At 50.7% G+C, this 23,940-nt stretch overlaps 1 protein-coding gene across 1 annotated transcript; it reads left to right on the top strand.

The window, feature by feature from the left end:
• The first annotated feature begins 16,414 nt into the window (after nt 1–16,414).
• LOC149337792 (uncharacterized) lies at nt 16,415–18,316 on the top strand. Its single transcript, XM_089554949.1, has 5 exons — nt 16,415–16,545; nt 17,063–17,300; nt 17,542–17,715; nt 17,922–18,011; nt 18,085–18,316. Exons 1-5 carry the CDS (start codon nt 16,422–16,424, stop codon nt 18,314–18,316), a joined length of 858 nt encoding a protein of 285 aa, XP_089411075.1. The 5' UTR covers nt 16,415–16,421.
• The last annotated feature ends 5,624 nt before the right edge of the window (nt 18,317–23,940 follow it).

Below are 23,940 nucleotides of genomic sequence, written 5' to 3' on the forward strand. Positions count from 1 at the left end.
CAGGTAATGTTTAATTTTTTTGGCTACTATGCTTCGCATCCTAGGCTTAACCATAAGCTAAGCCAGGCCATTTTTTGCGATTCTTCCCCAACGAAAACATCTTTTTAGATCCTCTGCCTATCGCCAGGAAGAGAAGGGTTCTTTTTAGCATCTCTTTCTGCATTTACACTTTCCCATAGCGGCTTGCGTTATCTAAGAGTTCAGTGGGAATGTCACTTTGAATGAAAATAGCACACCCTTTTAGTTTTTTATGTTTTCTTGTATTGCTCTCATTTCAGCAAAATCATGGAGATATAGGGTGACTGGCCTTTTGCGCCCAGTTGTCTCGACCTTCACATTAGTTCATCATTGAAGACTTCCTTATCTAGTTTTTCTTTTAATGTCTGATATGTCTCATCAGGAGCATCAGTAAGATCATAGATGACTTGGTTCAAACGCCGACTACGGTCCGCGAGGTCTCTCAGTTTTGTAGTTTGGGAGGTCATGGCTTTTATGATCAACTGCAGGTTGGTTCGAAATTCCGTAGCGGTGTTTGAAAACTGTAGAGTCGCCAAGCCGTTTTTTCAACTCGGTCAGCGTCAGTTGGAAGGTGCTGAATAATTTTTCCGTAACGTTTACATGCTCTCTTAAGTGTTTCATGTCACCTCGCAAAACAGATTGATCACCTACAGGTAACTGCTCGAACATTTCTTACTGCGTTGTACCAGGATTCGTTTCAATGTTCCCGCTACACATCAACCATTGTATTCTGACATACAGCAATAGAGAGAGAGAGAGAGAAAAGGACGGAAAGGCAGGGAGGTTAACCAGGCGATGCCCAGTTGGCTACCCTACACTTGGGGAGGGGAACAAAGGGGAAAAAAGGAAAAAGAGCGGCAAAGAAATGAGTCTGTCAAGTGTCCATCGACCACTATGTCACAGGGACAGAGGGCGCGCACAGAAAACTTAGATTATAGGCGGGAATGCAACCCCGAGTCCCTTAGGAAATTCAGGAGCGCTTTCACCGCTTTCCGTTGTCTGGAAGGTTGTGTCCAAGGCCCCAGAACGTTAGACTCTGTTAAAGGACGCGAGTCCAAGCGGAGCAGAGAAGCAACTAGGCAACCGCGCTCTCGCTCAAAACGAGGGCAGTCACAGAGGAGGTGGCTGATCGTCTCGTCACAACCACACTGGCCACACGCAGGAGAGTCAGCCATTGAGATGAGATGGGAATAGGCGTTTGTGAACGCCACTCCCAGCCACAGGCGGCACAACAGCGTAGTATCACTGCGGGGGAAGCCGGATGGTATATGATGTTGGAGCAAGAGGTTGAAGTGATGCGAGCGGGGTGTCCAACCTCCAGGGGCAGACCACGACGTTACAGCCAGGTTTCGGGCGAGCAGTTGAAGGTACCTTGCTGCGTCAGCTCTTGTCAGTGGTATGCGGACAGTGTTGGTTGTCTCGTGAGCCGATCGAGCAGCATCGTCAGCTAAGGCGTTACCAACAATGCCGCTATGGCCTGGTACCCACTGGAAGATGAATTCATGGTCTTGTTCGATTGCCTGGTGATGCAGATATCGTATCTCCGCTATAAGTTGCTCATGGTCGCTATGTCTCAAGGCAGATTGAAGACATTGTAGGGCAGCTTTTGAATCACAGAAAACAGCCCATTTTTGAGGTGATTGTTGTGAGATATACTGTACCGCCGCAAGAAGTGCGGCCAACTCTGCTCCAGTAGAGGTAGTCCGATGCGAAATTTGTTGGTGAATTTGAGTCTGTCGCGCAGGAACGACCACAGCGCAAGCAGAACTAGTAGATGTTACTGATCCATCCGTATAGACGTGAGTACGGTCCCAGTATTCGAAGTGGAGCATGGACAGTGTCAGTTGCTTAATGGCTGGCGTCGATAAATTTGACTTCTTCGCTATCCCCGGAATAGCAAGGCGCACACATGGGAGCCGCGTACACCACAGAGGAGAGGGAGGTAGTGCTGCCGGGGTGAACTGTTGTGGGATCGACGACTGTTGCGTCGTTATCACTTTCGCAAATGCAGAATGTGGTCTCTGCAGTGGCAAGGGCGCAAGGTGATGCAGTGGAATCCTTGAGATATGACGTATGTGCATTCGCAAGCAGTCTAGGACAATATAAGTAGAGATCGGGAAGGGAAGGGAAGCAATAAGAACACAAAATGCCTGCGGGCTCGGCTGCACTAGCAGACCACCACAGTCGTCTCTGATAGAAGCAACAAAATGCATTTCACAAACCTGGGCGAAGAACAGAAGAACGTTCGCCACTGTCGTTGATCCAGTGCCGCGAAGCCCACTGACTGTGCGACGAAAATCCCGACCCGAAGAAGACGCCCCCCTTCGTTGATGTCCATGGTCCTTGCGCTGTTCATGTGAGTCTGTCGACCACCGACAACTCGGCGGGAAAGAGCGTACAGGTGCACCTGATATGACTGACGCGAGGGTTCTCAGGCAGCTTCCACCCTCTCCGTTCGATGACGTTCTACGTCACACCTGCGGTAACTAAGGACGTTCTACGTCCGCCGCTTATGAACGTGGGTGGCGCTGATGAACACTCTCAAGGTTAGGTTACTTGTATACATAAATACCCGCGAAAAAGCAGAAGGTTTGACAGCCGTCGCCGTAGCTCAGAGGTAGAGCACCGGAAGCGTAATTCGGAGGTCGTGGGTTCGGATCTCACCGGCGGCATGTGGTTGTTTTTTCTTCTGCTTTTCTATCAACTAGCTTTAAGCGATAACATATTCAGTAATATTCTAAATTGATCAACACCACAAAATAAATATATTAAAAAAAATCCCCTTTGCCCCTTGGCTTCTGTGGCTGTTGGCTTCTGTCATATTTATAACGAGCCCCTCATTCCCCTTCCCTTGTTTGCTTAATTGCTTAGCGAGGGCCTCGGTTCTGGCAGCCTTGACGCCATAGGAAGCATAAGAGGGTTCTCACGCAGCTTCCACCCTCTCCGTTCGATGACGTTCTACGTCACACCTGCGGTAACTAAGGACGTTCTACGTCCGCTGCTTATGAACGTGGGTGGCGCTGATGAACACTCTCAAGGTTAGGTTACTTGTAAACATAAATACCCCCGAAAGCAGAAGGTTTGACAGCCGTCGCCGTAGCTCAGAGGTAGAGCACCGGACGCGTAATTCGGAGGTCGTGGGTTCGGATCCCACCGGCGGCATGTGGTTGTTTTTTCTTCTGCTTTTCTATCAATTAGCTTTAAGCGATAACATATTCAGTAATATTCTAAATTGATCAACACCACAAAATAAATATATTAAAAAAATCCCCTTTGCCCCTTGGTTTCTGTGGCTGTTGGCTGCTGCCAGACGTAGAAGACGAACGAAGAACGTTTATTGAAAAGCGCGCAGCAATATACAGGCTCGAGCGTCGTGATAACGCCGCACGGAATCATGGATCATGGTCCGCAAGACCGCAATGACGTCACAACCAACGTCGCGCTATCACATTTTCTTCCTCTTGTTCACGTGCTCTACTTGAAGTTCTCGTGTCTGAACCAGTCCGGTTTCCTGCGCAAACGAGCGCTTCTACGAAGCGGTGGCTCTTCCCCCGCAGTAGGTAGCGTCGGCTCCCATGCTTGCAGCTGCCCTGGGCTTTGCTGCGGTGACAGGTCTGCAGTAGCAGAGGTTGGCACTGCTTCATCCACTATAGCGGAGGTTGATGGGGTGGTCAGATTCCTTTCTTCTGACGCTGGCGCTGATAGGGCCCCCTCATTACGCGCAGGACCGCTTAGTGGAGACAGCCGTGCTTCTGTTGCACATGGTGGCTCTGAGGTTCCCGCAGGACCAGCACAGTGTGGCCGCAGATGGCCAGCGTGGGTGAATCGAAGATGCCCCTGCACTTCCACAACGTACAGCTGCAACGGAAAAAGATTAGCACAAGTGACTCATGACCGGAGCGGAAAAACTGCGAGACGCGGTGCTATTGTAGCGATTGTAGCCGTATGCGCAGATAGCCAGAGTGTCTGGCACATTCCACTTTCCAAAGTGGGGGTGGCCGACAGAAACCAGCCCATCCGAAAGCTTCCATTTCAAATGATAGCATGTGCGCTGCTTATCGGGAGAATCAAGCGCCAACGTTGGTTCGCACATGACTCCATTTCTTTATTTTTTTAGCTGGCGTGGTGAGCAGCGGTATTCTCTTTATTGAAGTTTTCCCTCAGTCATTGTTTGCTGGACAATAGACTGTCATTGGCTGCCAGCGTTAGCGAAGATAAATGGCATCATACATGAACCTGCGCATTCCAAACATGAGTTTACTTTTTGGCAACAAATGAACGCAGCAGTTTACACTCGCAATTTTCTCTTTATTGACAAATTTCCTTGACATCTTATCACTGCATGTGAAATAAAAAAAGTGTAAAATGAATCGACAACTGTCAAATTATGAGAAGCTCTTCCAAGCTAGTGGATTAGTGACGGGCGAACGCTCCACCAGCCTCCACGACATTGCGTGCCCGTGCGGGTGGTGAGGCATAGAGGATGGTCGCGAAGCCAGGCAAGCCTTTTAGTCGAGTCCATTCATCTTGCACAGCCTCCCAAAGCAGATCTGGTGACGCTCCGTGTAGTTGCCGCCTTGCCAGCTGCTGCTTCATGAGGCCCCACACACTTTCTATAATGTTGAAGACCGCTACTTTTGGAGGCCATGGAGGCTCCTGAATGCAGAGCTCCTCAAGCTTCTGCCGCACTATGCTTAAAAAGAAAAAAAAGAACGTTTTCAAATCATCAACATTGGAAAGCTTTTCGGGTAGCACGAACAAAAGAACAAAACAAGTGAGTTATGAGAATGCAATAAAAGAAAGCTAACGCTATGTGTGTTAGCATCGCGTTGTACTTTCTTATATATCGAACGAAAGCAATTGTTTGGAAAAAAAAAAACAGCCTTGGGACGTGAAACTTAATAAACAAGCAAGAAATGATAATGACAACTTTTTTCAAGGATCAGCTAGAAAAGAACATTGTAAGTGGGTGAAAGTAAAAAAGAAAGAAAGTTAAATGACAAAAATCAGTCGTTCATTAGCCGCGAAAATAATCGGTAGCACCCCAGCAGCATCCAAACCTCAACTCAGAATATTATTATTTAAAAAAAATTGTCCTCCATTTCAAATCACTCTAATCAATCCATGTAATTCATTTACAAACTGTCAGAAAACGTTATAGTTCTTTTGTGGGAAGTGCATCTACGTTAAATGTAATTATACCTGCTTGCAGGGATGTAATTATACCTGCTTGCTCCTGTCATGCTGAAAAATGAAGCATCCGTCCGGAAACGGGCCATCCAGGATGAAAGGAATTAAGTTTCTTCCAAGTATATCCGCATAGACTGATGATGTCAGGGCCTCATCTATCCAGATGAGTGGGCCAAGCCCCTGGTGTGTTATAACGCCCCACACATTGACAGACCGCCTGCCGCTAGCGGCGACGTGTTGCGTATATTCGGGTTCAAACCTGTAACGAAAAAAGTGAAAGTAAAATAAATTCTGTTTGGAATCCTACGTCTGGTGTTTTATAATATTTCTTCCTGTTTTTTTTTCTTTGTGACAATGTTGTTCATACAGCAACCTTTTACTTCTGACTGCCTTTATGTTGATCATACAGGTGTTTTGTAGTGTTTGTCTGTTTTCTTTTTTTTTTTTGAAGTTTGGTGTGATCTTTGGCTGTTGTTATATTCCCCACTCTGCTTGGCCCTCGGGCTGCAGTATTTTGTAAATAAAATAAAAAAATAAAAATTCTTGCTTGTTACGCCGCAGCTCAACAGTTCTTTTCGGACATTCGCATAGCAGGATTTAAAGGAAAAGTTAACGTCTTAGCTACAGGTTTTAGAATTTACCAGGCGTGTAGAAATGAAATGACCACCGCAGCAGCTGCCATAAACACGCGACGATTTTGTTCCGGGCGTATTCGAGAAAAAAGGACACTTAGAAATTGCTGCTTTCCTCAATGTTAATGGAACTTAGTTCCATTAACGTTGGCTTTCCTGTCCTTTTAGACACAGAAGCACATGACCTACCGGGCGCAATCTGGCCTCCAAACACGGCGCTGCTGGCCCCCACTTGCTGCTGAAGGTTGATTCGTCCGTGAACACTGTAGTCATCCATTCTTCGGCTGTCCACAAAAGATGTCTAGTGGCAAACTCCAACCTGAGCTCCTTGTTTTTTCGAGTCAAAAGTGGCCTCTGGCAAGACATCCTACTGCGGAGCCCGACTGAACGAAGGCGCTCTCTTCCGGTAGTAAGGGATATCCGGAGGCCAAGTTCATGTCGTATCTCCTCGGCTGTTGTCAAGGGCGTCCGCAGAATTTTTTGCAGGGGGGGGGCCCCGTTGGTGCCCCGGGGGGGGGGGGGGGGGGGGTATGTTCGTAGCAGAAAGGCGCTATTTGCGGAGTAAATTTATTTATTTATATATAAATAAAAATTAAACAAAATGCACACATGAAAGAAAAATTACAAACAGCAAATTAAAGCGCGGCTAGGAGAGGTACATTGGAGTTTATCAACGAAGAAACAACTAAAATTAATAAAAATGCAAAAAGATGCTATATCACTTCGTGGAGAAGAGTGCTCAGTCTTGTTGCATACGGGTTCTCGACTCACCCGGATTGATGATCAGCACACAGCACAATATGTTCACAAACACGCAACTACAGTCACTCAGTCAGTCTTCCTTGAACAGCAACTGTAGGCGCCTCGGATTTTTCTGGGCGAATTGCGTAATTACACGTGTGATAAATTCACTTCTGTGCTTCATTACACGCTCTCGGTGCACACTCATCATACACATTGATTGGAAAAACTGTTGAACGCGTACGTTGAAAACAAAAGATGACTATATATACAACGAAAACTTATTTACAAGATAAATGCACGCTCGCAGCTTCATACACCTCGCTCCATCTTGCTTGCGCATCCGCACAGTCGAGCAACCGCACACACACTGCTCTCCGCTCGTCGTTTTCTCGTCCGCTGTCTTGGTTGTTCTCAGCTTCGCTGACAACCGGCCACTAAAAACACCCAAGCACAAACACAGAGGCGCGCACACGTGCAAGGGCTTACTTGCCGCAGTATCCCCGAATGCGCACTTTGGGGGTGAAAGGAACGCCGCGCAACTTCCGAGGGGAAGGGACACTCGCCACTCCAGTCGGAAAATTTGTTTTTGTGTTTTTATGGGGTTCAGAGCCCCAAAACGACTCAGGCTATGAGGGATGGAGTAGTACAGAGTTCCGGGTAATGTCGACCACCTGGGTCTCTTTACCATGCACTGACACGCACAGTACATGGGCGCTGTTGTGATTTGAGGCCCAGCCAGAGGTGACAGGCGAGCCAGGCAGGCGCCATCGGGCTGCGTTGACCAAAGGCGCTGGTTTTCGCAGAAGACGCAAAGAACGCTGGTGTGGGGGCGCCTCGGGAGACTGCGTCGCCGTGAACAAAAGCAGCTAATCCCCTTTGCCGGAGATTCTGAAAGCGGCGCTTCTACCGAACTGCGCTACCCGTGGATCGGAGGAGACAGCGAGCGGCGGCGGCGCCAACTCATCGCCCGCTTGCCCCTGAGCAGCCCGACAAAGCGGGGGTGGACACGGCTGATTTTACCTTCCCTCCTTAAGAATTCATCGGTGACCGGCGTAACGATAGGCGAAAACAAGATGCCCCGTGCACTGTCTGCCTCCGTGTCGCTATCTCTCTAGAGATCAAAGAAACAGACACCCATCTCAAGGCGGCTCGAAATACATGCTCGCCGGTGCCGCTGTATGTCTGGAACAGGTCGCCCTTCAGTAGAGCTAACGATGGCGTGGTTTGAAAACGGCGGAACGACGCACGCCCGGACGCGGCATTTCGCAGATGTGACCATGCGGGGCTGCTTTTACCCTTTTGACTGAGCGCACCACCGCCCCTGGCGTGCGGCCATCACTCACGGTTCGAGTGAGTGATTTTCCAGGGGGGTGCAGCCGCCCCCCCTTGCCCCCCCCTCCGGACGCCCATGGCTGTTGTAAAAGGGTCACAACAGGCGGCGGCCACAATCAACCTGTCTTCTTTTTCAGTGGTTCGTCGCCCATCTCGAGCCGCGTCTCCAAGCCTTGCCTCTTGGAGAAAGCCCGAACAATGCGCGTAACGCTTCCAAGCGAGCACCCAACCTCCGCAGTAACGCTCCTTCTTGTCCGATCTGCTAGAGCAAGGGTTAAGATTTGGACTCTTGTCGCCTCGTCGATTCGCGGCATCCTTACGTCGTTGTTGCAAATTTCATGCGAACTACACCTGCTTTTAAACTTTTGCTATCGTGTGACGTAGGCACTGCCACGCATTACTTTTGATGGTGAATCCCCAGCACATTTTTAAAGGAAAACGGTGATAAAGATACCGTTGCTTGCCACGCCAGCGCAAAAGAAAAATAAATAAAACGAGATTATGTGCTTAGCCACCTTGGCACATGGTTTGTCTGATAAGAAATCTACAGGCGTTCGTTTAAGATGTTGCATTTCTGATGGGCGAATGTCTAGGTGGGCTGCTTTCTGCCGGCCACCCCCGCTTTAGGGAATGGAATGTTCCTGGCATTCATACTGGTGAACAGCGCAAAAAGGCGGGACAACGACAAGACAAGCGCTTGTCTTGTCGTTGTCCCGCCTTTTTGCGCTCTTCACCAGTATGAATGCCTAACAACTCGCCCAGATCTCAGCTTTACTAAATGTTCCTGGCACTCTCGCTATCGGCGTACTCTGCAACAACAGCGCCGCGTGTCGCGATTTTTTCGCTCCGGTCATGGTTCACTTGTGCCATTTATTTTCCGGTGCAGCTGTACGTCACAGCACTCACAACTTGGTGCACCACACCTTCCTCCCAAGAGGCATGTTCACCGCGCACTGTCTTCACGCACACGCGATCACCTTGGCGAAACCCACGCTCAGCACCACGCGACACATCACACTTTTCTTTCATGTCAACTGGTTATTGTTGCACATCACCGACAAAGATGGGCTTGATCAAAGAAAGCTTTGTACGCAGCTGACGCTTCAGAAACAACTGCGCAGGCGTTGCTCCCGTCCCACTGCTTGGTGTATTTCTGTAGGCGACAAGAAAATTATCAATGCGCTCCTGAAGCATTGAGCGATCGCTTCATCGTCTGCACGGTGCGTTCTGCCGCGCCATTGGACGCGGGGTGATATGGCGGGGTAAGGACACGCTTGACACCATTGTTCTCCAAGAAGTCAGAGAACTCTGCAGACGTGAACTGCAGGCCCATTGTCACTGATTAATGTTTCAGGCAGTCCGTAGGCTGCAAAGACAGATCTTAGTTTCTCAATTGTCTTGGTGGCAGACGTTGATGACATCGGCCAACCTTCCACCCATATAGAGAACAAGGAACACGTTAGGAGTTTTGCAAGCAAAATCAACCTGGACTCGCTCCCAGCACCTGGACGGGTAGCTCCAAGGATGGAGCGGCACGAGTTGCGCAGATGGTTGGACTGCTTGACAGATTTTGCTCTTTATGACGTACATCTCGATAGCTTGATCCATACCAGGCCACCACAGAAAGCTTCGGGCAAGCATTTTCATGCGGGTGCTACCTGGATGTTCGTCATGAAGCAAATCCAGCACGCCTTCCCTCAACTGATCCGGTCTTGCTCAAGTAACAGCTCATAACGGCGCACGTGATAGGCCTTCACTTCCTCAGGGTATTGGTTTGGCCAACCATTCAGCGTGTATTCACACACACGACTCAAAGTCAGGTTCCGTTTTGTGGCCTTAGCAACATCCGCAGCATATAACTGCAGGCTATCAAACACTGCTAGGCATTCTTCATCAGTTGCTTTCTCAGCCTGCGGTAGTCTGGAGAGTGCGTCCGCTACTTCCAGGTTCTTGCATTTGCGATACTTAAGCCGATGATGATAAGCACCAAGCAGCATGATCCAACGCTTCATGCGCACTGCGGCCAAAGTAGGCGTTGGTTTTTCCTGGCCAAGGATGCCTAGTAATGGCTGATAGTCAGTATAAAGTGTGAATTCCCTGCCGCATAAGCACCGATGGAATTTCTTCAACCCAAAAACCAAAGTCAGGCCCTCGCGCTCACAATGCGGATTCTACTACTTTTCTGCAGCTGTCAGCGTTCGAGAGGCAAAAGCTATGGGACGTTCGCTGCTGTCTCCCGAAAAATAACAGCTCCCAGGCCATAAGATGAGACGTCGCAAAGCATGCCGATCGGCTTATTGACGTCGTAGAATGTCAATACTTTGCTGCTTGTGAGCAGCTTTTTGGTGGAGCGGAAAGAGTCGCTGCATTATCGCTGCAAAGTTATCATCTCTGATATCAAGGCCCTAAGAAAGGAGAGTGCTGATCTTGTAAGCGGCAACGAAAATCTTCGAGCTGAAAACAAACGCTTGGCTCAAAAAGTGGAAGAACTTGAACAATACGGACGCCTAAACAACCTAGAGATCAAAGGTGTGAAGTCAGATATTGAACCCCGAGAAGTAATTGAGAAACTTGGCGAGGCCATGAATGAACAAGTCTCTATCGCCGACTTAGACACGTGTCACAGAATTCCCACAAGCACTAAAGGCGAAACCAACATTTTGGTCCGCTTTGTTCGCCGAGATAAGCGTCAAGCATTTCTTTCTAAGGCTAGAAAGCACGAGCTATCTAACAAGGACCTTGGTCTCACTGATAGCGGGCGCATCTATGTCAATGAACATTTGACTTACGGCAACAAACAACTGCTGGGAGCAACTATTGCCCGTAAGAAGGAAGTACGTTGGAAATTTGTTTGGACGAACGGAGGCGAAATTTTTGCACGCAGGGATGAAACGTCTGACACAATAAAAATTTGTGCACGATCTGACCTGAATAAAATGACCGAGTAGGCATCCACATCTTTGTCAGCTAGTGACTAGCCACTCGTTGGCATGGATTGCCCGCCCCACTGTATTCTTTGCGATACTTCTTGCTTTAACAATAAGGTTTCTGCTCTCACAGATATGTTCTCTGCTATGCATGTTAATGTTCGCAGTATGAAGAACAAACGCGACTGTCTAGACATGTTTCCTGGGTCTATAAACCGACCGTTTGATGTACTTTTGTTTACCGAAACATGGCTTACAACACATGATGATCATCTTCCATTCAATGATTACCAGTATCATGGCCTCCTTCGTTCGAATATGAGAGGTGGTGGTCTTGCCGTGTACGTTAGGAGTTGTTATCCACATTGTGTGTTAAACGAAATTTCTGTGACAAATTCCAATGTTGAGTGTTTAGCCGTATCACTCTCCAGTATCATTGTAGCTGTTGTGTACAGACCTCCCGCAGGGAACAAACTACTTTTTTTCAAGTTTCTTGAAAGCTTACTCTTGAACCTCGCCGATTCCCGGTTGCCTTTTCTAATAATGGGTGACATTAACATTAACCTCATGCACGATGACCACGCGTGAATTTAATAGCCTTATAGCATCTTATGGTTGTTTAAATACTATAAACATACCTACTAGAATTACCGTTGCTACAGCTTCCCTGTTGGATGTTTGTGTCACAAATATGGTGTCTCCAGAAACTGAGTCTGGCCTGTTATCCTCTGAAATCAGTGACCACATTCCGATTTTTTGTTTTCTTCCTGTAAAACGCATTAAGTCAGTATCTAAAAATGCCTCGAGGGTAACTAGGGTCATTTCTGATGAAAATATAGCCAAATTTATGACTCTTATACAGAATATGTGTTGGGGGAACGTATACAGCATATCTGAAGTTAACGCGGCGTATACTGCTTTTATCGCAAAATTCGTGGAATGTTATAATGCTGCGTTTCCTGCAATCGAGGTAAAACACAATTTCCGAAAATCCAGAAAGCCTGTGGGCAATTTCTCTGCGCGGGGACGCACAGGCATTCACTCGAGGCAGGACTTTGTACAAACGGTTTATTGTCTCATCAGGGGGGCCGGTCGTCGTCGTGGCAGCCGGGTCAGGTGGTCCTTTTGCAGGGCTGGTCCAAGAGCGAGAGCGCGCGAGCCTTCCCGGTCTCGCCTTATAAAGGCTTTCTCCCAGCCTCGCTCCCCCCGCCCCCCCACTCGGGAAGAAGGGGTCCGAGGCTACCCGCGGTGAGCGGCGCGAGATTTGACTTGCCCGCGAGCAGACCCTACATCTACCCCCCCCCCCCCCCCCCTCGAACGTCCGTCCCGGGGTCCGCCAGTAGGCGTTCGATGACCTCCGGGTCCGGGTCCATAGAGTCGTCGCTGGGGGGAGGGGTGCTCGCCGGGGGGCCGCTCACCGCTGGCTGGACGGGCTCCTCACGAGCCGCCTGGGGGAGCGAGGCGCCCGGCTCCGCTGGGGGCCCTGCCGGCAGCGCCCTCCAAAGCTCCTCGGTCGCCGGGGACAGCAGGTCTGGGCGGCTGGACTGGAGGATGCGGAGGGCCGCCTCCTCCGGGCTGCCCCTCTGCAGTGGCGCAGCGGGGGAAGGTGCTGCAGCCGCCAAGGACTTCTCCGCTGCCTCCTTGCGTGCTTTATGCAACCCACCGGCCTCGTGGCGGAGCCGGTGCACGACAAGTGTGCCGCAGAGCGAGCACAGGCCGGCCCGCTCCTCGTCGTTGTACAAGGGGCCGATGGCTCCTGGGCTGCTCGGCGGCCGAAGCGCCGGCTGGGCGCTGAGGGGTGCCCTGCGCTTAGTGATCCCTGGCGCCCTTGCGTTGGCCTGCACCACTGGGAGGTGCTCTCCAGTGGTTAGGCACGTGGTTAGGCTGGCGGTGGGGGCCACCGCGGCCGTGGAACTTGCGCCACTCGCGCGGCTCCTGCCGCCAGCCAGGTGGCGCGCCTTGATGGCGGCCACCGTTCGACGGTGGTCTGCCTTGCCTTCTGGAGTCCGAGCCACGGGCGTCGGTCCGCTGGAGCTTCCTAGAAGACATACTGAGAGGGGGAGAGCTTGGCGAGTGATTATTAATCGAGAGACACGGGTGCTATCTGGTCCTCAGGTTGTAGCGTCGGTTGCGAACCGCATCGCTACCTGCTCGTCCTCCCGGGGGGGAGATCGCCGCATCGCGCTGATTTTCCACCGCTTCGCAGTCATCGTCCTTGCGAAGGTGGAAGGCCTTCAAATCAGCGACATGCACCGGACCGGCGGTTTCGCCGTTTGTCAACAACCGCAGCTGGTAGGTGAGCGGCGTAGTCCGTGCCGTAACTTCGTACGGCCCAGCCCACTTGTGCGCTAGCGACGCGGCGAAACCGCGCGCTGCGTTACTAAGTGGGTGCGTTCTCTTGAGTACTAAGTCGCCCGTGTTGAAAACGACGTGACGGCGACCTTTGTTGTACTGATCCGCCTGCTCCATGCGCGCGACATCGAGGTTTTCGCGGGCTGCGCGCTGCGCTGCCTCCAAGCGCTCCCGGAGCCTTGCCGCGTACTGCGAAAGCGGAGGGGGCGCAGGCCCCGCCGCGTCGAGTAGGGCATTCTCTAGCGGAAAAGCGATCTCTCTCCCAAAATTCAAGTAAGCGGGTGTAATACCCACTGACCTGTTAACGGTTGTCCTTGTAGCGAACGCCAGTTCGGACAGCCGCGCGTCCCAATCTCTGTGCTGCTCGGTCGTCGCGACCAGCATGCTCTTCAGATTTCGATTCACCCGCTCGGTTATGTTGCTCTGAGCGTGGTAGGGACTCGTTCTCCTGTGGCGGATCTGAAGCGCCCGACAAGAGTCTACAAAGACTTTGCTTGTGAAATACGAAGCATTGTCTGTAATCAGGTCGGAAGGGAAACCGAAACGAGTGAAAGTCTCCAACAGTTTTTCCCAAATTCGTTCCGACACAAGCTTCCTAAGGGGGAAAACCTCAACCCACTTGGAATAGTGGTCCGTTATTACCAGGATGAATTGGTTTCCGCGCGCGGACCGAGGGAGGGGTCCCATGATATCGCACGCGACCACTTGCCACGGGTAGTTGCTAACTACCGCCTTCATCATACCAGCGGGCTTGCCCGCCCGAGGCTTGGCTACCTGGCATACCGGGCAGGTACGGGCGTATCCCAGCACATCCTTTCTCATGCCTGGTCAGGTCGCGACACGGCATAACTTGTCGTAAGTCTTACTGCCGCTGCCATGGCCTGCCAGCGCTGAGTCATGGAAGTACTGCAGGAACCGTTTCCGCAACCTTCTCGGGACCACGACTCGGAAAGGGGATGTTATCGCCTCTTCCTCGTCAAGTTGGGGGATGTAGCGGAGCAGCAAGCCATCATCGCCCAGCAGATACGCGTCGTACTCGTACTTGCCCTCAGCGTTCCCGGTGCAAGCTGCGCTGCTCGCAAGCTCCTTCAGCACCCGCTGGCAAAGACCGTCTGCTTTCTGGGCCTCGATCAGCTCTTCTCTACTGACCGCTACTCCCCAAGACAGATTTCTTTCTGCCTCGCTCCTAGGCAGGCGAGCGGTCGCCGCCACGAGCTGCTGTGTTTCCCTTCCGTCACAGCACCGTGCGGGACCTTTGTCCGTCTCCTCTCTCTCCAAACCGGGCGCGACACTCCCGTCCGCCCTCTCCTCCTCTCCAACAGCGGTGACGCCGCTTTTTACAAAGCTGGGCTGCGCCTCTGAAGCGCTTCCGCCAGCATTCCACGGTGCGCGCGATAAAGCATCGGCCACCTTGTTCAAGCTGCCCCGGCGGTACTCGATGGCGTGCGCGTAACGTTGCAACGTCAGCGCCCATCTCGCGAGTCTGCCTGCGGGGTTCTTGAGCCTCTTTAACCAAGACAATGCCTGATGATCTGTCTGCACGTTGAAGACCGCTCCGTCTAGGTACATGTCGAACTTCGACAATGCGAACATGATCGCCAGGCATTCCTTTTCGGTCACGGAGTAATTCCGCTCCGCCGATGTGAGCGTGCGACTAGCGAACGCGACAGGGCGCAGTTTGCCCTCGTGTTCCTGCAACAAAACAGCTCCAACACCGTAGTCACTAGCGTCTGTCTGCAAGACAAACTGCTTGTTCAGGTCGGGGAGGCGCAGACTAGCGGTATTCGCTATCGCGCGAGCCAAGGCAACAAATGCGTCACTCTGTTCCTTGCCCCAGACCCACTTCGAGCCTTTACGCAACAGCAGGTTCAGCGGCCTTGCAAGCTCAGAACAGCGCGGGATGAATTGCCTGTAGAACGCAACCATCCCCAAAAACCTCTGCAAGCTTTTCACATCCATGGGGCAGGGGTAGTTCAGAATTGCCTGCAGTTTGTCATCATTCGGTCTCAGTGTGCCATCATCCACGACAAAGCCCAAGAGGTTCACTCTCTTCGATGCCAACTGCACTTTCTTTGGATTAATGGTTAGACCGGCACGTCTCATTCTATCGAGAACGGAATTCAGGTGAATGAGGTGCTCCTCGAACGACTGTGAGAATATCACAACGTCGTCGAGGTACGCCATGGCGTAGTTGAACCTTGCATCGCCCAGCACGATGTCCATCAGTCGCATGAACGTGCTCGGGGCGTTAGACAAACCAAACGGGAGTCGAGTAAATTCGAAGAGCCCGCGGTGGCAGGTGAAAGCGGTTTTCTCAATGTCACCTTCGGCCACCTCAATCTGCAGGTACCCTCTGCTTGCATCTAGGACTGTGAAGAACCTCGCGTTCCCTAACGCGTACATCACAGCCTCGATCGACTGAAAAGGGTACGCAACCGTAGGCGTCAGTGAGTTGAGCTTACGATAATCAACACACAGCCTGACCGATCCATCTTTCTTCGGTGCTAGAACCACTGGTGACGCCCAGGGACTTTGTGAGGGTCTCACCGCACCGGTGTCAATCATCTCGTCAAGGGCACAGTCGAGAAGCTGCCTCTTATGCGCACTTAACGGCCTCGGGTTACACCTGAAAGGGCGCGTATCACCCGTCTGAATCTCGTGCTGAAGCAGGTCGGTTCTGCCCGGTTTCTCCGTGAAGCAATCCGAAAACGGGAGTAAAGTTTCCGCGAGCCTTCGGCGCTGACTACTGGGTCCTGAGAAAGACGCAATAATCGCTTCTAACGGGCCACCGTCTCTCAGCATCTCGAGGGAGCTCACCTGCCTTTCTGTCGCACAGGTGTGGACACCCACCTTTTGTGCAGGACAGCCGGGCAAGGATGCGCTTTCGAAGGGAATGAGGGGGGCGAGCTGGCTGTAACGATAGCCATTCTCCCCCATGTCGATCACAATGCCTTCGCTCGAGAGAAAATCCCTTCCCAGAATTACTGGTATCGACAAGCCAGGCAGATAGACGAAGCGATAGGTCTGTTCGATTTACCTGCACTGCTGGAACTAGTTCATGTGGTGCCGCACTCGGCCATTCGTTTTGGCAGTGCAGCGTGGCGCCCTCTGAACTGAGGCGTTCGTTTTAAACAAGTGCCGGCGTCGTGCACGCCTAGTTCAGACAGATCCTGCACTGCGTTTAGAGCTTGTGCCAGTCGTGCAGAGCTACTTTTGCGGAATAGCCATGGCAGCAGACGACGGCAGCATATGTGTCGCGATCAGCGGCATATTGACGAAATTAACGCCGATCGTTAATGAAGATGGCAGCCGAGTTCGTCAAGAGAATGGCTATGCTTACAAGACATCAGGTATGTTTTGGCCGTTTGAACGGTAGATCTATGTTGCATGCAACACGTGGGTGCATGAAGTGTTTCGTTCAGAAAGTCAAACCCGAAGGAAATGTTTCGCTGCGCATGTGTGCTTAACTGAGCGCGCTGATTGTATCCTTAGCCGTGATTTAATTTTTTCTTGACACCTTAGCTGCTTCCAGAAAATATGTGGCGCACGATGATTCCGAGTAGACAAAGGCAGTCTGTGCGTGTACAAGTGTTTAGTGGTTACATTTTCTACTTTTATTGATCCCACATTTGTAATTCTTTAGACATGCATTTAAATAATTGAGTGTCTTTGTGCGTTTTTCTTGATCCCGCATTTGTAATTGTTTAGGCATGCATCTAAACAGTTGAGCGTCTTTGTGTTTGCGTTGGTGGGATGCACTGCGTTTGACCAAAACAAAAACTTCAATTTTGTACATCCAGTATTTTGGTGCAGCACCAGAGACTAAATTACGATGTTGCACTGAACAATTTTCTACTCGTCACGCAGGCGGGGAAGTTATGACGGTTGTATTCGCGGACGAGCAGCCAAATACCAGCGCTGCCAGCACCCCTTGGCTGGCAGCAGCGTGCGGTGCGGCACAACCTGAGCAGGACGTCCCGGGGGAGGTGCCCGATGTAGTACCCGAGGAGGAAGTTAGTGAACTGTGGCCCGTGAGGAGGAGACGGTTCCTAATCTCACACTACAAGGCGAAGAAGGTACTGCTTGGGAAAAAAGGTGGCTTCCGGTAAGCTTTATTTCTTGTAAGCAAACAGTAGTGTTGGGGTTCGATCATGTGAGAAACTGTTGAGAAAGACAGTTTTTCATGTGGCATGCAAGTTCTTACTGGAGGCAATCAAATCAGTGCAGGAGCCCCTAAATACCCTCAGTGGTCCTTCACATGTCAGACATTTTGAGAACCCTTGACACAGAGCAATTATTATTTTTTTCATGAAAATTGATCATTTTTTTATGATCCCTATCTGTAGGACAAAGAGGGCAATGTGGCAAGCCATTGCTGAAGCACTGAACAAGGAGTTCAGTTGCAGTATAAGCCCTCTACAAGCTGAAAACAAGTGGAAGAGCCTCGAAAGGGCCTATAAAAGAGCACAGGCAAAAAATAACTCGTCTGGCCATTCACGAGTTTCTTGCGACCATGAAGAGTGAGTATTTTTTTGTACATATGTATCTAAACGATAGCATATTGTACAGTGGGTACATGAGAATTAATCTGCTTGCAAACATTTTGACAAACAGACTTGAGGCTTGCTTTGTTCAGTTTATTTTTGAGCTGCATTATCCCATTTACTGATCTCGCTACTGTGGATTTACTTTATATGCCATTCATAAAGCTTCCCATTTTTTTTAGGGAGCTAGCTGAGGTGCTCGAACGTGAGCACCACATTAAGCCAACATTTCTGTTAGCCCCTGGACAGGTCTTGCAGAGCGAGAATGCAAGGTAAGATTGCTCAAGTTTCATTGTTGAGAAATTTCAGAAAACAATGCTTTCAACATTAGAGCGATTGTTTCAGCACACCTCCTGACTCGGAACCCAGCGGCCACCACGAGGCAGAAGAACCCGCACAAGAGCACCAGGAGGCCCCACCCCAAAAGAGGCGCCGCAGGAAGGACAATTCTGTGGACGCACTCCTGAATGTTTTTCAGGAGGCCAAAAAGGAGAGGGCTGAGCGGTTCAACAAAAAGATGGCTTTGCTGGAGCGTCTTGTTGCAGCAGTGGAAGGAAAGTCAGCGCAGGCAGAATAAAGCATTTAAAACACTGAATGTCGTGTTGCTCGCAAGCCATCAAAATTACATGGTCACAGCATGCTTACAATAGCGTAGGTGTTTGCAGTGGTGCTCAAGCCTCTGACCACACCTAACATGCACTTAACAAAGGCACAATCATGATCAATATGACTTGCAACATTTTTTGCACTTTGTTCATTGCATCGCTGGCTAATTGCATAGAATTTCAGCAACACTCTGTCTACGTTTAGAACCTACCTCCTTCCACATAATGTAGCTGTTCATATCAAGCATAGGCACACGGACTAATGCTGAGAGCAGTTGAAAAAGTCGTAAAAGAAAACTTCATTCAAGTGATGTGACAGCATTGTATAAGCTCTGCTGATATCAAAAACAGATGTGTTGTTTAAAGGGAAACTGCATAGGTTTTAGAATTCAACAAGCTTAAGAGGGTTGAATGTGTGAAACTTGCAGGTAAAGCATGCGAACTCTTTTTGGGCTAGCACTTGAAATAGTGAAGTAATCGCCGATTAAAATCGGGACGCTCTTCAAACTTCCCCGCAGCGCAGAACGCCAAGTGGGGGGCGCATAATGACATATGGAAGGTATCGGTACATTTCCAAAGCACAAACACCTGCTTTGAAGGAAAAAACGAACGCCACCAAAGGCAAACCCTGCCGAGAGTTGCTTGGCAGTCTGAAGAGTGAGGGCAGGGTGTGGCTGACGACAGCGGCAATTTGAAATCATACCTTCCGTGACGGCACGCCCAGTTTCTCTGCACTCCTGTGGTGCATTGATGAAAAGCGCAAAATTCAATCGTCGATTACGTCACTATTTTAAATGCTAGCGCAAAAACACTAGGTACGCTTTACCTACAGCCTATATGAAACCTTGAATATCGCTAAATTCTAAAAAAGTGTTGCAGTTGCCCTTTAAGCAGCACACTGTTTATCCACACTGCTTGCACACGTCCACAACAAAAAGTGCTTAATGTGAGCACTCAAAAGGGTTCACAACGTCAGCACTGCTTCTGAGCAATATCTTTTCGCAGGCTCTCGCTGAAACCTGCCACATGACGGTCAATGAAGGTGTCAGTGTCCTCATCATTGCCAACTTCTTCTTGCTGAGGCAGGTGCTGCAGTTCATCAAAGAAGTCTCGCTCTTCATTGCACAGATTGTGCACCACGCACGCACTGCTTCATGCTGGCAGCATCGACAAGATACAGCCGCCTGAAGCGCTGCTTCAACAATCCAAAAGCATTTTCAATTGCAACTCTTTGCTGCGAGTGCACTTGGTTGTACTTCTTCTTCCACGACGGGAAAGTTTGTTCATTGTCCCGGTATGGTGTCATAAGCCACGGCAGCAGAGGATAAGCTGAATCTCCAAGGAGATAACCACTGCTGCACTTGATCATGGCCTCTTCAAAAAATGTGCTTTCACGCAGAATTCTTGCATCGTGCGCCGAGCCAGGGAAACCAATGAACACGTCTAAAAACTTGTTCCTGTCATTGGCAATAGCCTGTAGTACAATGGACGGCCATTTCTTTCGATTGTAGTAAGAGTGGGGCGATTCCGTGGGCTTGTTGATCTCAACATGGCAGCCATCAATACAACCTACGGTGTTTCGAGGTCCTCTGCCGGCGCTTTTTGCCAGGAAGCCGGCCTTGCTGCGCTCCTGCTCCTGTCTATCTGGCCAGGCAATCACTTCCGCACTCACGCTGTTGAGAAAATCCAACATTCGTTCCACACAACTGTGTACGGTCGACACGGCAAGGTCGAAGCGGTCGGCCAGTGAGTACATGCTGCACTGCCCACCCAAGTAGCACAGAACTACCAAGCATGTCTTTTCTGCACTGACTCTTGGACGCCCTCTTGTCGCGTTCGGGAAAAATGGTGACGACATGTACTCTACGACAAGTCTTTCAAACGTCTCGCGCGATAGGCGGAAAAGCCTTTTGAACTCAAAATCGAAGTACCGACTCACGACTTCTTCACAGTACATGGGAATTCTGTTGCGTCGCAACCTAGTTAGTTTTAGTGCTAGAATTATCACCACATCATCAAACTCTTCGTCTTCGCTGTCGGAGTCCATCATTTCGACGACTGTTTGAACGATGGCTGCAGTTGACGCCGCGCAATCCATAGCTCTCTGCACCAGATTAGCCAGCTTGTGCACCACAGACAGACACCACTCTCGATGAAACGCAGGCAGGCAGGCAGGCAGGCAGGGAACAACGAGCAAAATGGCGAGGCAGCGAGGCGAAGAAACATGCGAAGAGAGGCGACGCGCCGGACTAGCAGAAGGCCTGCACCGCCTGCACTTCGGCATTCGTTTTAGTTTGGCGCTAGTGTCGCGCTACGCCTGCACTGGTGAACTAGCGCTGCATGAGTGCAGCACTTTTTCTGAACTGCCTGGAACTAGTTCACGCAGTGCAAGGTAAATCGAACAGACCTGATGTCTCCGCTTTCTGCCGTCAAAGCGCATCGTAAGACGCACTGCTCCCTTCGCCTTTGCCGCCCCAGCTGCTAAGCTTAACGGGGTTTCGGCCGGTCTGACACGGATGTTACCTATCCGGCAGGCCTCGTACACCTCGTCACCGACCAGTGACAGCGTTGAGCCCGTGTCTACGAGTGCAGAGTAGCATCGACCCGCTAACTGCACTAGTATAAAAGGGCTTGAGCGCGGAACGACTCCCTGAGCTCTACAGGCGAGCGGGACAAAGGCCTCCCCGTCGCCGGCGCGGGAGTTCTTTTCCTGACTAGCGCCTTGACAACCATGAAATTCTCCCGCTGACGGTGAAAGGCCGGTGCCACCAGACATCACCGCCAGCGCCTGTCGTTTCCCTGCATACGCCTAGCTTGGCATTCGCGTGCCACGTGGCCGGGCTGGTTGCAATTCCAGCAAAGCCGGTCGTTCACCCGCCGCGTGGACGGAGGACCCCTCGTTCCACGAAGCGGTTGGGGACGGCTTTCTCCGCGCATTCCTGACGCTCGCTCGGCGCGTGGCCTGTGAGACCGGCACGACGCCGCTGCTCGAATGCGTACGGGTCAAGCGCGCGAGGGACAACAGGGGGTTCCGCCTGCCTTTCCACGGCCATTACCTCGGCGCGCCGAGCCCTCATCGCGCATTCTCGGCCTCCATCCCATGCGCATCCCGGTTCCAGCGATTCGGCCGGCCTGGGGGGCGGCTGGTAGCGCAGCTCGGCCAGCAAATCCGCCTGCACGGTTTTGGCCGCCTGCGCTAGGGCCTCGAGGTTTGTAAAACTGCGGCCCCGCAGATACGGCTTGAAGCGTGGATGGCACTGCCTGATCACACGCGCAACCTGATCTCGGTCGGTTGCCGTCGGATCTGCCCTCTTGTACAGCTCTTGCATTGCGCGTACGTACTCGAGGAGGCTTTCCTCTGGGTGTTGGGTGCGCAACGCGAGCTCCTCCAGCATCCGGCGCTCATAATCAGGCGGCAAGAACTCGGCGCGGAAACGATCTTTGAAGTCCGCCATCGACTGGAAAGTCGGCTGGCAGCGCCTCCATCGCGCCGCGCTCTCGACGAGTGCTACAGGCAGGACCTGCCCTAGCATTACGTCATCTGGGGCGCCCAGAGCCGTCTGGTAGTCCTCGAGTTGTTCTAAAAACTCGTGGACTGATTTCGCGTCCGTGTACCCGGAAAAGGAGGGGACCTCCATATTTATCCGCGGGCGCGATGCTGTCGCCGATGCTACTGATGCTGCGGCCTGGTTGGCGCCAGCCACCGAACCGAGCTGACGGGCTAATGCGGCAAACATCTCAGTCACCTGCCCTATTACGGCCGCCGCGTCGGCCGTCTCACTACCGGCTGCCCCGCCATCCAAAGCCGTGGCTGAAACATCCTTTCTGGGAGGCATAGTTCGCGCTAACTGTCCGGCCGCACCGGCTAACTGCTCATGGCAACAAGAACATTCATATACACAACAATCTATCTACAAACACACGGAAATACACAACAGAAAACGCCCGAAAACTACATAAATAACACAAAACCCCTAACAAATTTACAACACTACACAAGTCGCTACCCCGCGAACATTCCGCCTGACCCGCTCCTTAACCCTATCGGTCCGGCGTGGCCCTGAACAAAGAGGGCCTGCCACGAGTCTGGCTGCACGTCCCAAAATCGGCAGAGAAATCGTCCACAAGGTGTTAATTAAAGCCGCACGCTGGGCGCCATTATTTGTGGGCAATTTCTCTGCGCGGGGACGCACAGGCAGTCACTCGAGGCAGGACTTTGTACAAACGGTTTATTCTCACATCAGGGGGGCCGGTCGTCGTCGTGGCAGCCGGGTCAGGTGGTCCTTTTGCAGGGCTGGTCCAAGAGCGAGAGCGCGCGAGCCTTCCCGGTCTCGCCTTATAAAGGCTTTCTCCCAGCCTCGCTCCCCCCGCCCCCCCCACTCGGGAAGAAGGGGTCCGAGGCTACCCGCGGTGAGCGGCGCGAGATTTGACTTGCCCGCGAGCAGACCCTACAAGCCGTGGGTTGATAAAGTGTTATATAACAGGATACGTATTAAAAATAAAATGTATCATGACTGTACGTACTCGCGATGCTGCGCTTTTTAGAGAATTCAAAAAATTCAGAAATAAACTAAATAAAGACCTCAAGTCTGCAAATACAGTTTACTATACAAAACGGTTTTCCAGAATTTATAATGACCGCAAGAAAGTTTGGAGCGAGATTAACGAACTATTAAACAAACACAAGTGCAGGGATAACTCAGAATTCGCTGCAACTAATTCCGAAGCTAACGGAACTCAATTAGCTAACACCATAAACCACTTCTTCATTGAAGCTGGCAAGCTTTCATTAGATCAAGCTCTCTCTAATGCTCCCGTATGCAACCTCATTGTCCCTTTACCTAACTCTTATTTGTTGCTGCCTGTGATCCCACAAGAAGTAGCTGCCTATATTGGGGAAATAAAAAACAATGTTTAAGCAGGCCATAACGACATCAAAGCTGTACCTTTGAAGTATGTGTCTGCATTAATATGCGATATTTTAGCGTATATTATAAATCTGATGCTCACATATGGTGTGTTCCCAGATGAATTGAAGGTTGCTCGTGTTTGTCCTATATATAAAGGAGGAAACAGAAATGAAATGGGTAGCACTTTATATCGATAAAGTGCTACCCAAGTGTACCCTGGTTTGATCTCAGGCTTCGTAGAGCTAATAATAAGAAAAAAACGTCTGTACAGACTAGCCAAAGCGCATCGAACTACTCATTCTCTTGAAAGGTATAAGCAAAGCGATAAAGAATACCAAGTATTACTAAAAAAAAACCGCAGGAAATTCTTCAGCAATGGTTTGCCGACAATCATCACCCCCCACGAAGATTCTGGCGCGTTATTAATCCCCGCAGCTCTGATGACATTATCCTTACTGACTCGAATAACACTCCAATTCCTGCATCCGAATGTGCTCAGATGTTTCTTTCAGCATTCTCATCCGTATTTACTTTAGAAGACATCGCTACAGCTCCGAGCCTAGATCAATTTCTTGAGGTTTCTATGCCCCAAATAGTTATTAATGACGAAGGAATTAAATCCCTCCTGAATAATGTTAAACTAACTTCTAGCTCTGATCCTCTGGGCTTGAACAACAAGATTCTTA

This window comes from Amblyomma mixtum, chromosome 7, assembly GCF_055824585.1.
Source record: "Amblyomma mixtum isolate Tamu chromosome 7, ASM5582458v1, whole genome shotgun sequence".
Taxonomy (NCBI): domain Eukaryota; kingdom Metazoa; phylum Arthropoda; class Arachnida; order Ixodida; family Ixodidae; genus Amblyomma; species Amblyomma mixtum.